Source organism: Drosophila melanogaster, chromosome 3R (genome assembly GCF_000001215.4).
Source record: "Drosophila melanogaster chromosome 3R".
In the NCBI taxonomy this organism is placed as follows: domain Eukaryota; kingdom Metazoa; phylum Arthropoda; class Insecta; order Diptera; family Drosophilidae; genus Drosophila; species Drosophila melanogaster.
Genome location: NT_033777.3, coordinates 13,952,036 through 13,964,609, shown reverse-complemented (window position 1 = coordinate 13,964,609; position 12,574 = coordinate 13,952,036). Strand labels below are relative to the sequence as shown.

The 12,574-nt window shown below is 44.1% G+C and overlaps 2 protein-coding genes across 2 annotated transcripts; one reads left to right on the top strand and one right to left on the bottom strand.

The window, feature by feature from the left end:
* Nucleotides 1-435: 435 nt before the first annotated feature.
* On the top strand, nucleotides 436-3,898 carry Kots (Kotsubu). The gene is made up of 5 exons (NM_142067.3): nucleotides 436-878; nucleotides 963-2,394; nucleotides 2,460-3,214; nucleotides 3,275-3,471; nucleotides 3,533-3,898. Exons 1-5 carry the CDS (start codon nucleotides 736-738, stop codon nucleotides 3,682-3,684), a joined length of 2,679 nt encoding a protein of 892 aa, NP_650324.1. The 5' UTR covers nucleotides 436-735; the 3' UTR covers nucleotides 3,685-3,898.
* Nucleotides 3,899-4,135: 237 nt separating this feature from the next.
* Nucleotides 4,136-5,821, bottom strand: Ipp (Inositol polyphosphate 1-phosphatase). Its single transcript, NM_169562.2, has 2 exons — nucleotides 5,196-5,821; nucleotides 4,136-4,911 (listed from the first exon to the last, which is right to left on the bottom strand). Exons 1-2 carry the CDS (start codon nucleotides 5,686-5,688, stop codon nucleotides 4,277-4,279), a joined length of 1,128 nt encoding a protein of 375 aa, NP_731872.1. The 5' UTR covers nucleotides 5,689-5,821; the 3' UTR covers nucleotides 4,136-4,276.
* Nucleotides 5,822-12,574: the final 6,753 nt, after the last annotated feature.

Sequence of the window (12,574 nt, the reverse complement as noted above, 5' to 3'; positions counted from 1 at the left end):
TTTTTTCACTGTCACAAATTCCTTGCGGATTAACCACAAACGTTTTTAAAACTAAAAAGTGTTAAAATCGGTAAGTTTAGGAAAAACAATATTTGAAGATGGGAAAATTACGCTACGTTCTTATTCTGAATTGCGGTCGTCAATGGACTTGCGGTTAATTTTCAAATAATATTGCCTATATTGGCAAAATAATAACACAAAGTAGATTTGCGTTTTCAGATATATTCAAACAGGTTCAAAGAGTATTCAACTTCCATGAAAATGGCTTGGCGAAATTGATTGTAACTGGAATATGTAGAATATTTAGCATATGTTGTGTCGTTTTAATTAAAGTTTAAAAACTTCGTAAGCCTTATTTTTCCTTTTTTAATTAACGATCAAGTTTACTTCCATCAGTGCGCTGTAAATCGAAAACCAACCGATATCGATATCGTCCTGTTCTCTTTCTTCCCACGTTCGTTCAATGCACTGAAGCGCGTGCCCAGCGAGCTTCGAATTTAAACGCGTTTAGTGAACGTATCGCATGTTTGTGAGTTGTGAATCGCGCACTTAAATTCTAAAGGATTCCACCTTTTTCAAAACGAAAACATAGAAAGTTCTCGTCCAGCGTAAATAGATTTTCACTTTGTATTTCATCGCGTGCTAAAAGTTCTGTTAGCGCCATTTTGCTGCGTTTCCTTTAACGCGCCGTTCTTTCATTCACACGTTCTTGCGTTGTTACTTTGAATTGAAGAAATGGAAAAGTCGGAGGAAAAGACATGCGTCGTCTGTGGCACTCCGACCAGATTGATGTGCCAGCGGTGTGGAGAACCGTACTGCAATGAAAAGTGCCAGAAATTGGATTGGCAGAGGCACAGGCAGGTGTGCATCATTATGCCGTGAGTTAAATTAGTAAATCCGTTGCGCAGCAGTGCATTAAGTTAGGGGTTTTTAATTCTTATACAATACAAATGCGTTTCCAGACCCTTGGTGGAGTGCCGGCCTCTTCAACCGGCGTTGAATCCAATCCAGAGCGTAGAGAACCAAGTTGCTCTGGCTAAAACTCGCACTAAATCGCCAATCCCATGTGTGGAGCCCACAGTTGCTGTGCCGAACAAGCCGGATCTATCGGAAAACTGGCGCAAACATTTGCTGCCGTCGGGCATGGAGTTTTTCAAGTGCCGCGTGACTTTCATGGAGAACGATGGACCCATTTGGGTGGTGCACGTGGCGAATGTGGAGGCCATTGAGCGAATGACGGTCAACATGCAGCGCTGCATGCAGAATAAGAAGATGATTCGTATGGAAGGAGTGCGGGAGGACACCCTCGTGGCCATCAGTGTGGGCGACAAGGTCCATCGCGGTCATGTTTTGACGGTTTGCCAAAAGAAGCAAGAAGCCAATGTCCGTATGATTGACCACGGTCAGATAGTAGCTACACCGTTTCGGGATATCTACACCATTGTGCCCAAGATGGCCGAAAGCAAGGCGTTCGCTTTCCGTGTTCAATTGCCCACGAACACTGGAGTTCAGGACATTAAGAACTTGACGCTCCGTATGTTGGGAACCAAAACCAGCGACGGAGCTTATCACGTCCATCTAAAGCCCAAGATGATAATACCACTAAGTTTGCCCTTGGAGATGCTGCAGCTTAATCCAGAAGTCAAAGTCATCCGGGTCTTTAAGGCAAATCCAAAGCATAACGAACCGCAGCTGGCCCTACTCCAGATCAACGTGATGGGCCATGTCAACGCAGACTTAAACAACCGCATAGCCGAGAAGCCAAGACAGCCATTCACGCTGCCCTTCCCCGAGCAGAAATCCATCTTCTTTGCGGCCACCCGCACTAAAAATGGTTATCGGCGAGCTTTCCTATTGGATCATATCATGAAACCGAGGCCAACCTATTTGGTTTACGAAATGGACGAGGGTAGAGTGTCCATAGCCACCGATCTGAGTCGTATTCCCAGCGAACTACTTGGCCTGCCCAGTCGAGTGTTTGCCGCTCAGCTGGAGGACTCCGTACCCGAGGAGCTTGAGACTCAAGGTGCAGAACTCACGGTCAAGTTTAAGCTGGATAATAAGCCGCCCAAGGAAAAGTTACGCGCGGCGAATGCCGCCTTGAATTCCAAGGGCGAGCAGATATGTATGGCCCGTCTGATCACTTTCTTGGGTCAGATTTCATATTTAGGCCACAAGTACTGGCGTGAACCCATCGTCCATGATTCCATCGTATTCATTTCCCACTTGGTCAGCTTTAAGGAGGTATACATCAGCACTCCAGACGCCAAGCAGTATGCGGAAATTTTCAAGCGCCTGGAGTACAAGTGCGCTACCATTACCAAATCTAGTGATGTTTCCGTTGGCAGCATCGTGCTCGTTGTCTCCAAGCAGATGGGTCACTTCCGGGGCGAGGTTTGTCGATATTTATGTTGCAGGGTTTCAATCAGTAAAGTCTATGAACTTTTCGAATTTTACAGATATTGAGTAAGGATAGTGGATTGTTCGAAGTAATGAACGTTGATACTGGTGCCACCCAAAAGGTGGAGTTGGCGGAAATACGCAGCTCCTGTCGCTTCCTGGAGAATTTGCCCGTATGTCTGATGCGTGTACAGTTGCAGAATGTCTGCAATATTCCGGATGCAGCTGTGCCAGTTAACAATGCGGCCATTCAAATGCTGCACAAGCTCTGCGCCCAAAAAGAACTGCTAAAATTGAACATGGTAGATGCAACTACATCGACCGTGGACCTGCTGTTCAGCTCCGGCGATTCGCGCTCCTTGACGACCCAAATGTTGCCTCTTATATTTACACCGGTACAGGAAAAAGCAGAAGTTGCACCACCGAAGGCTGCTTCTACTCCGAGTCAATTGCCTGTTGTAACTCACAAACAGCAGAAGGTGTCTCCACAGTCTCTACTTCTGCTGGATCTGCCTCCACTGCCGCCCTCTCCACCGGAGTCGCCTTTTCCTGCCGACGTGACAAGTACAAAGTCAGCTTCCCACGTTCTGCCCATTAAACGCTTCCTTTTCGACGCTTTGCCCAAGAATCTAGCTCCTTTAGGCGACAAGGTCAACCTAATCCTTATGAACGCTGACGGATTGCCGCAAACTGGCTACATCACCGCCGCCTACTTCAAGGACGAAAAGGCGGCCAAGGAATTTGAAAAAATCCTTAGCTTGACATCAAGTCAGGGAGCATGTGACCACAATGTTGTTCCGGGTTACGTACCAAAGTAATGCGCTTTCGATATTTGCTTGTCCTTTTCTTAACACGCACTTTATCCCAATTGCAGCGTTGGTGAACTGTGCCTGGCGATCTACAGCGAAGATAAGAACTGGTATCGCGGAGTCTGCCAGGAGGTTAAGGACAATATGGTCAAAATTCTATTCTGCGATTTTGGAAATACGGAATATGTGGCCGTGAGACACGTGAAACCGATTTCACAGGATTTGCTAATTGCCGTCAATGTCACAAAGTGCTATATAAATGGTATGCGCATAATCGCATTCAATTTTTGCCCGGATCACCATTAATAAACACTTCGTTGCAGGCTTCGACAAATCAAAGAATTTTGCGGCTCTGGAGCAGTTTCTTGTGCGTAAGATTCGATTCTTATGCGGAGTTAAGAAAGGCCCTGAACCCGATACTCGTCTCATTACAATTCCGGATATGGAGACTATTCTAAACACACCAGTTGCATAATTTAACTTAAGAACTCGCATTCCTTCATATGACTTTAGCATTAAGTGTACACCAAAAGTGTATGTTCAAACATTATTTCGATATTCGATATAAGTTTCGACCACAGTGTATTTTCGAACATGATTTTGACAATTATTCGCTTACATTTATTCCAGCACAGAGTGATTCGACTAAGAGACTTGACACCATATAAAGATGTTGATCGTTCATACAGAATTTCTTTAATTTGTTTCATTGACTAGAATTTGTTTTTACCGCACAGAAACTCCAATAAGTAGGCTACACTTAAGAGAAGAGAGAAGAAATATCATCCATTCTTGTTATTTGTTATCTATTTTTTATTATGGGATACGGACAATTCTAGCTAACCCCAGATGTGGTGGCATTCGTACTTCCAAACAGCAGCTATAATCCTTTTGTAGATTGTTACTTAATTTAAATGAATGTTTTACACGTTCGCCGGTTTCATTTATTAGCAAATTTTCTTGTAGTAGTTTCTATGCCTACAAATTCGACTGACTCGTAGTGCAATTACATCAAATCAATTACAACAGCAATAATGGGTTTACAACAAATAACATAATAACAACACTCATTGCTCGGCCAATTTGGCCAGCAGCTCATCCACAACATCGACATTGCGCACAGAGATTATACCACCCGCGTTTCGCTTCCAATCGGCATCGGCTTCAGCATCCTCAATCAGGTACTTCAATGGCACTGCCTTTTGCTCCGCCACACTGGCCGCATAGTCCAGCACATCTCCGCCGAGCGCACGGAGTATGGCTTGCGGAGCACACGTGTCCCACTTGAAGGTGGAGCCTTTGCTAAGCAGATACACATCCACCTCGTGGGTAATCACCTTCAAGGCCTTATGTCCAGCACCGGCGGAGAATGCAAACTCGTAGCCCAGATCGAGGAAACGCTGAAGGATATCGGACTGTTCCGAGCTGGAGAAGATGCCCAAACGGCGGTTCTCATCGCGCGCCTCAAAGTCGCAGTTGTGTGCCCTTACCGTCGGCAGGCAGACGCCCCAGAACATCGAGGAGCTGTACACGTTCTCCTCCAGCTTCTCCCCGAACGGTTGAGCCACCACTCCCATCACCGGTACGCCGGTGTCCCGTTCGTAGACGCCAATTAGCACGGTGACGCAGTCCAGGCCAGTGGACGTGATGCCGGGAAAGTCGGTGAACATGGTGTCACCCGAAATGTACTCGGCGGTAGCGTCTGCAAAGTATTTCAATATCGGATGAGTCAGAAAAATGTATAAACAATTGAGATTCGCAAAATGAACTTAGTGTATTAGCTCGTCGGTTTGCGATTGCTTGTGATGGTGATATCATAATCAAGGCAGACACACATAAATAAACAAAAACTAGAAAGAATTACTCATACGATCTATAAGTATAATTAATTATATATAAACAAAGTGAGCAGATCCACTTTAACATATTATAGTTGGTTAACATATAGTTAACATATCCTTGTAAATACTTGTGGAAGCTACAAACCAATTGGATCGATCCAGATGCCCAAATTGCCGTAATCCAGTTCGTCCGGCAGTTGGGCAATCTCGCCCAGCTTTTCGCTGCTGAAGCTGACATCCCGATGGACTTCGGTGGCCAGAGCACTGGCCGCATCCTCGTGCCCGCTGAGTACAGCCTGCAGACAGGCGGCGGTGTCCTCCTCAGTGGCACCCACTGCAATGGTGACACTCTCGCCCAGTTGGTTGGTGAAATTGGGCGATTCCTCGCCCAGGATGGCATCCTTCATGGCAGGAAAGAGCGCACCCACCTCGTGCTTGATCGTCTCCTGGATGAGCACATCGGCCAGGGTCTTGAAGTCGTGCTCGAAGCGCTCATTGGCCTCGGATCCGATCTTCTCCTGCACCAGCAATGCCAGGAGCTGCTCGTTGGAGCGACATATCCTGGCTATGTTGGCCGCCTTCTCCGCACAGTTGATCAGTACGCGCAGCAGACTCGCCTGCTCCTCCACGCCGCTCATCCTGTTCCACCAGCTGCCGTCTGTCGCCTATTTGAGCTCCATTTTCATTTCCGCACTTTTATGGTTTCTTCTAATTTTATTCCTTTTTTCACGCCAGCTGTGATTTTTTGTTCGGTATTTTTTTCTCTGCGCCCACGAAAACGCCAAGCTGGAGCCACTGGAAGGCCGTTTAGCTGGGCACACTTGTGAAAATACTAAGCACTGGAAATGGAAATACTGGAGCAAGGCGCGTAGTTCAAATATTTGAACTCTAATTATCTTATACGAAATTAATGCATTTAACAATTTTGTAAGCATTGTTCGTGTTTATTTATAATAGTTGTGTTTGAGTAATAGGTTTAATTCGGACCATCCCCTCAAATTACGTTCGAAGGACTTTTGGGACAGCTTTCACATCTTAATTGAAGCAATTTTAATTGGCAATTAAAAATTACGCACTCGCCGCCTTTCGGCAATCATAATCATGGCCAGACTTTTCGAGCGCTTTGTTCCAGCTGCGACTGCCGCATAATTTGCACCCGATCTTATCAGCGAGCACTGCTAATGATTCGCATTAATGATGCTGGCCTACATGGCCCACTGCCGCTGCTCCCAATCTTGGCCAGACTCCAGACTCCAGACTCCTGTTTCTTGCCCTGCCTTTGGCTGTTGGGCTCACGCACTTTGGCATCTTTTGAAATGGGACCATCAATCAGTTGGTACTGAACTCGCCGTTGCATCCCATACCATTCGCTCCTCATCTGCCCTGCGCTGCTGCATTTGCATATAAATTGCTGCTAATGTCGCGCTATCAAAGTGACTGCATCAATGTGGCATTCCTGCGATGCCTGGGCCATTCCCTCTTCCTTAACTCGGTCTTCCTGCACTCGAAGAAATTAAGTACTTCCTTTTTAAATGAGTGTATATTTATAAAGCTGTCTCTGAATTCTTAACTATTAAGCTTAATAGTCGTTTTATTAAACATATAAAATAGCTAAGCGTTTTCAACTAGAAACGAATCACCAAAATTAAACCCAATTTCAATAGATACTTATATATATTTTATTAAATAAGCTACTCTTTTCCCGAGTGTGCGAATCCTCCCTCGGGCTGCAGGAGCTCCTCTTCGGTCCGTCGAAACGCTGGGCTTATGCTAATTTGTTCCCAGGCCTTGCAGGCCATTGATGTTTGGATAACGTTGACTTGATGACTTTGCATAATTTACGCTGCAGCCGCATTTCGGCTGCTTTGGGTTAATTTTTCACTCAACCACGTTTTACCATTTTAATGTGTTAATATTCATGGAGAAACAGCACCAGTCGGCCAGCAATAACCAACTTGGCCACTTGCGACTGGTGACGTTTCAATTTGGCCGTTGCGTGATCTCTGGCCAAACGATTTTTCAAAACAGCCCCCCGAACTTGGGGAGGCATTTATCAACAGCTCCACCGATGGCATTTGTCATCCCCCATTTTAGAGTTCGCTACAGTCGTATCATGTTGCCAAGTTGGAATCAAATTTTGTCTTTCTTATAAATAAAGAAAAAATATACAATAATATATTAAATATTTTTCACATAGATAGGCATCTAAATTTTTACATATTTTACTTATTTACCAGCAATGTAAATTTAATCAAAAGATCTAAAAATTTGTATGTCAAGTTTGTGTCTTGAGTCTTTTGATGGGCATTAGTTGAATTGCTTAAATCACCGGTTACTCTTTGTTTTCGCCCCTTTCACATTTAACAGCCTTTTAATTAATCGCCCGAGTTGAACAAATTCTTAATGAGTCTTTAATTAATCGCCACAGCGAAATGTTCGACGCTCTCGAAACACGGAGAATATTTACATATTATTGTGACTTGATTTCAGTGATGGCCCCATCAGATCAGTGCCTCTCCCTTCCACCAAATGTGCCGTCTCCCTCGCACCGACGAAAGGCTCCACCCCTGAGGTGTTAAAAACGAGTTTTGAACGCTTCCAAAAAAAATTAGTTGGCTCTTTTGTCCGCTGCCCGGGCCTGATTGTTTTCGATGTTTTATTAATGTTTTATTAATGCGAAATGCCACAACAAGCTCGACAAATGTCGAATGGTTGGTATTAAGTTATGCGTGTGCGCTTCATTAGTTAGTCTAGCGGTTTATGCGATTTAATAGAGGGGGGGTAAATATAAAATAAAAAACCACTTATCCATTTATAAAGCCGTCGTCGTGGCCAGTCGTGTGCAACGGGGCGTATACGCGTTGTGCGCTTTCAATTGGCTCAATTGGCAGCGCCCACTCTTTCGCGAATTCTGGCCATTCTAGCCACCACTTCGTCTTTTGGCCATCTTCGGTGTGCCAGCCTGCAGCCACAAACTGGATTGCATCCGAAATACTACCACTGCAACTCCATCCGAGTTTTTCCCGACCTGTCGATGCGGTTTAATTTATGCGCTTCAAGGTGTTTGCCTTTTTACGCTCATTGGCAGCTCACTTCCTCGTTTTTCGTTTTTCCAGCGGTTCGGGCCTTGAGTAATTGGCTTGTGGGGGAAAATCTCATTCATATTTGCATTGGCCACTTAATTGTTTACATTTGGCCAAGCATGCGAAGGGAGTGGCTCCCAGATGACCAATTATACACCGTATCCCGCGGCCAAATATAGATCTATGCGAAAGCATTAATCTGCGGAAAGCCATTGTAAAAGTAATGGTGAAAGCAATTGAGCGGCGAAAAATTGCAAGAGATAATTAATTTCGAAAGCCACTTGCTAATGGAATAATGTGAACAAAATATATACACTTTTGGCAAGTCAATCTGGAAATACTTTGGAAATTGTAAAAGTTTTTAATGTATTGCATTCATATTGTTGTTCTCTTATTGAAAGAGTTATTTAGGAAAAGGTTATGAATGCCATAAAGTGTCAGGACGACCCATTGAGGATGCCCATGATATCCAGAAGCTGATCTGCCGATCCACTGGCCAGCACAAGAGAATCGGCTCCTGCCACCGCATGTGGCAAGCATTGTGATCGTGTTTGGTTTTTTGGGTTCCACTTTTGACCGGCGATCCGTGCAACAGCGGAAGCGTGAAATTCGCAAAAAAAAAAAAAGAAAACATGGGCCAATAATGCAGATACAGATACAATAACAAATACAAATCTGTTTTGCCATTGCCCGGGCCAGTTGGCTATAAATTTTATGCATTTTGCGCATAGTTTGCCATTTTGCCACTTTAACATTATTGTTATGATGATAAGCGAGCCACAGAGTCGGAGGCATGGGGCATCAGCCAAATAAAAAGAAGCAAAAAGCAATGAAAATTTAGCCTGGCCCAGGGAGAGATGTCTTCAGACCCTGGTCTTCTGGTCGAGAGTCCTCTGCAGCCTCAGTCCCGCCTCTTTTCGCGTCCAACTGTCTGTCCAACTGTCTGGCCATAACGCATCCTGCCTTCTGCACTGGCCTAAATAAAGGAAATACACATTGAAAGTAAAGTATTGCATTTACTGTAAGTTTGTTTTGCAAGTCAATGGAATCCTTAGTCGAAACACATAAAAATGGTGCTAATTTCTCTGAGTGTCTTCTGGTCTGTCTGTAGCTGTTTGCTGATCTCCAATGCGATCTCCGTCTTGTTTGGCTTACCTCCGTATTTAAAACCATTTCATTTTCTGGGGGCCAAAGTGTGAATATAATTTAATGTGTACGAGTGAGTCGCAGTCCTGCAGTTTGACTGCCCCACTGGCTAACTGGCCAACTGGGTATCTTTTCTGCGATGCGAGTCGATTTTCAATATCACAGCTTGTCCCTGCTGCAGAGCGATTATTTATTGTGCTTGATTGGTTTTCAAGTGATCATAAAGTAAGTGATCGTTGGCGCTGTCCGCTGGCATTGAGTGGCCCCATCTCTGGCGTTAATATGTAGATTTGGAGGCGTAGATTTATGTCCCGCGGGGCGGAGTGGGAGATGGAGATGGAGTGATGTTGGACTTGGTCTTCGGATTAGCCCCTTCGAGTGGGCGCGATCGGAGTAATGAATTTTTTGGCTTGGAATCCAAGAACTCTAGCTGGTCATCTGCATCCTGCTCGAACTGCCGCACAAGTGGCCTCCAAGATTTTAACATTTAATTGACATTGATGATTGCCCCACTGGACAACTATGGGGAACACGTTCGCTTCCCTGTCTGAGTGTGCCCGGCATACGAAAGCTAGCAGGGAATTATTAATTTTCATATCGCTGCAATAGCTGAGCTATTATTCGCATACGTCAGCTGTGCTCGCCATCAACTTGGGAACTCGACATGGACGTGAAGAAGACGTACGAAATAAATTCTGTGGCACTTGCAGACAGCCAGCAGACAAGGCCATGGGTGTGCACAGTAGCGGACAAAATTCTAGGACTATAGTTCATAGCCAAAGATTGCAACTTCAAAAATGTAAATCAAAACCCCGAAAAACTAAAATGAGCTTTATTGTCGCGTGTTTTGCTATCAGATTCTCCATTATATAGCTGGATAGCATGGAGATATCCATTTGAGATAAGATATATTTTGGTATATTGTTTAAAATATTCTCAAAAGTTCTTTTACCATGACTTTGTAAGTACCTCAGCCAGTGCATTATTTGGCATTTTTAACTTTTTGCTGGGATTTCACTTGCTTACAGCAAACTATTGCGTTGCTGGGCGCAATCATTCAAAGTTTCTCTATTGGGTTAAAAGAGTTAAGTGTCTGAATTCAACGCCAACTCATTGGTGCTGGCATTCGGCTGGATTTTGTTTTGTTTTTCGCTCAGCTTGGCTTTCTTCGCACCGTTGTTCGTTGTGTGTTTTGTTTTCGCTTCTTTAAATGAACGTTATTAAGCAGATCTTTATCGCCGAGTGATTTATTCATTAAAAAAACATTTATTAGCTAGAAACAAGGCGGCGTGTGTGCGTGTATTCAGCACAACCAACTCGCAATCGCCCATATTCACACTCACACTCACATTCATATTCACATTTGTCCATATGGCCTGGTTTGCCTCGCCGCCTCATTTGTGGCGCATTAAAATGCAAAAGCGTGTTTGTTCCTGGAAAAACTGCAAAGCCCCTCTGCGTTATTTTCGTTTTTTTTTTTCTCTTTTCTATATCAAATTGCGGGTGTGGACTCAACTGCCAGCTGCTGAGGCGTGCGGCTTGTTTTATGAACTTGCATATTTTCACAATTTTCCGCGCTTCTGTTCCACGGCGTTTGTGCGTGCGTTTTAATGACTTAATTAGAGAGCCACTTAATTGACTGTGGCTCTGGTGAATTATGCAAACAATCGATGTGCAATGTGCGATGTGCGAGTGATGCAGGAAATGGGCATCGGGTGGTCGAGTTCGTGTCTTAAGTCTTTTGTTCAGCGGTGCCTGGCAAGGAAATTGAAAGGTGGAGTTTTTCCAATACGCAAAGCGCATATTGATTAGAAACGGAATCAAATGGATAACTTCAATATATATGGGAAATATTTTATTACAAGATATATTAAAATTATTATTTTAGAAGATAGCTTATAGATTTCGTAGCCAGAGATAAAAATCTTTACAAATATCTTTACAATATCATTATAAGCTAGCTAAGTTAATGGTTGCAAGCGTTGCAGTTTTAAAACATTTAGTTGAGATAAAAACGACATGCTATTAAGATATCGGTTGTGTATTTTCCTGGCTGCACACTTATCAAAATATAGGTGTGATTTTATTTCCTAGTTAAGTTCATCTGGTTATCGCTTAACTGATTTTGATTGCCCTCCCATGTTCCCGTTTAACCCGTTCTCTTGTGGCGCACAATTAGCGAACGAAGCCATTCATTAGCCCCAATGCCTTTCCTCCTGAAAAACCAGTTGATGAGCCGAACCTGATGGCATTGCCCGATTTCCCCAGTTTTGATTACATGTCCCCAGTTGCCATTTACAGAGCGACACACCCATCGAAACGAAGTGGAGTGCTGTGGGAAATTGCCGCCACAATGCAGACATTTCAATTAGCATTTGGCTAAACATAAGGCAAACAATCTGGCCAATTTCCAGTCAATGAAGCCAATAAAATGGAACAAACCGATGGCAGCATAAATACTTGTTAGTTGCTCATACTCACTCTCTTCACTCCCAATGCTTTCTGGCCAACGGAAAAACTTGGCTAGGTAACTACTTCTGGCCTTTTTGGTGTCATAAGGAAGCGTCCAAATGATTCATAATTTATGCCTACCCGTCGTTTTCCATGGCCATTCCCCCCATTCCCCATTCTCGTGACCATTCCTATTCCCAATCCTATTCGCTGCTTTCGTTACTTAATTTCACCAACTTAACGCGTTGGCTTGTGCCCGTTGGCCCGGCTTTTCCATTCCCCCAATCACCTGTAATTGTAATCCATTTCGGGCTTGCACAGGAAAAAAAGGAATTACTTGGTTTAAGAAAATGTGCATAATGAATGAAAAACGATTGCCATTTGAATGGGATCTCAACTATATACCATTTTTATCATTCAAAGATTTAAATGAGTACTTTCTTAAATACTTTTCCTTCGACCAACTATTTTTTCTCTCTCTGTAAAAGTGCGTGGCCGTCGACGCAGTGGCTGTCGCTTGTCTGGTGCGATGATAGTTGAAAAAATTACTTACAAATTACATGCGTAGCTTAAGCCTCCCATCGCCCCGCTGCTGCCTTCAGCTGGCTTAATGTGCAGGAAAATGCAGGAAAAGTCGGGGCGGGGCAATGTGGGCTGTGGGGTATTAGTGCTGTGGGTCTCGTGGCCCGATCGTAAATTGCATTTTCCAATTGAATTCCGAGTTCTGTGCACTGTCAGGCGGACGAGGTCGTCGGAACAGCCGCGGAATACCCTAGAATAAAAATGATTGCTCAGCAGTGAAACAACCATTTCCCAGAACTTTGGCCTGGTTAATTTCCCATCG

Bases quoted from the DNA above. Each gene is read 5' to 3' on its own strand.
- Kots (NM_142067.3), top strand. From the start codon at position 736: ATGGAAAAGTCGGAGGAAAAGACATGCGTCGTCTGTGGCACTCCGACC. The intron at 2,395-2,459 runs GTTTGTCGATAT...CGAATTTTACAG, and splicing joins TGGGTCACTTCCGGGGCGAG to ATATTGAGTAAGGATAGTGG. The intron at 3,472-3,532 runs GTATGCGCATAA...ACTTCGTTGCAG, and splicing joins CACAAAGTGCTATATAAATG to GCTTCGACAAATCAAAGAAT.
- Ipp (NM_169562.2), bottom strand. From the start codon at position 5,688: ATGAGCGGCGTGGAGGAGCAGGCGAGTCTGCTGCGCGTACTGATCAAC. The intron at 4,912-5,195 runs GTTTGTAGCTTC...AATACTTTGCAG, and splicing joins CATCTGGATCGATCCAATTG to ACGCTACCGCCGAGTACATT.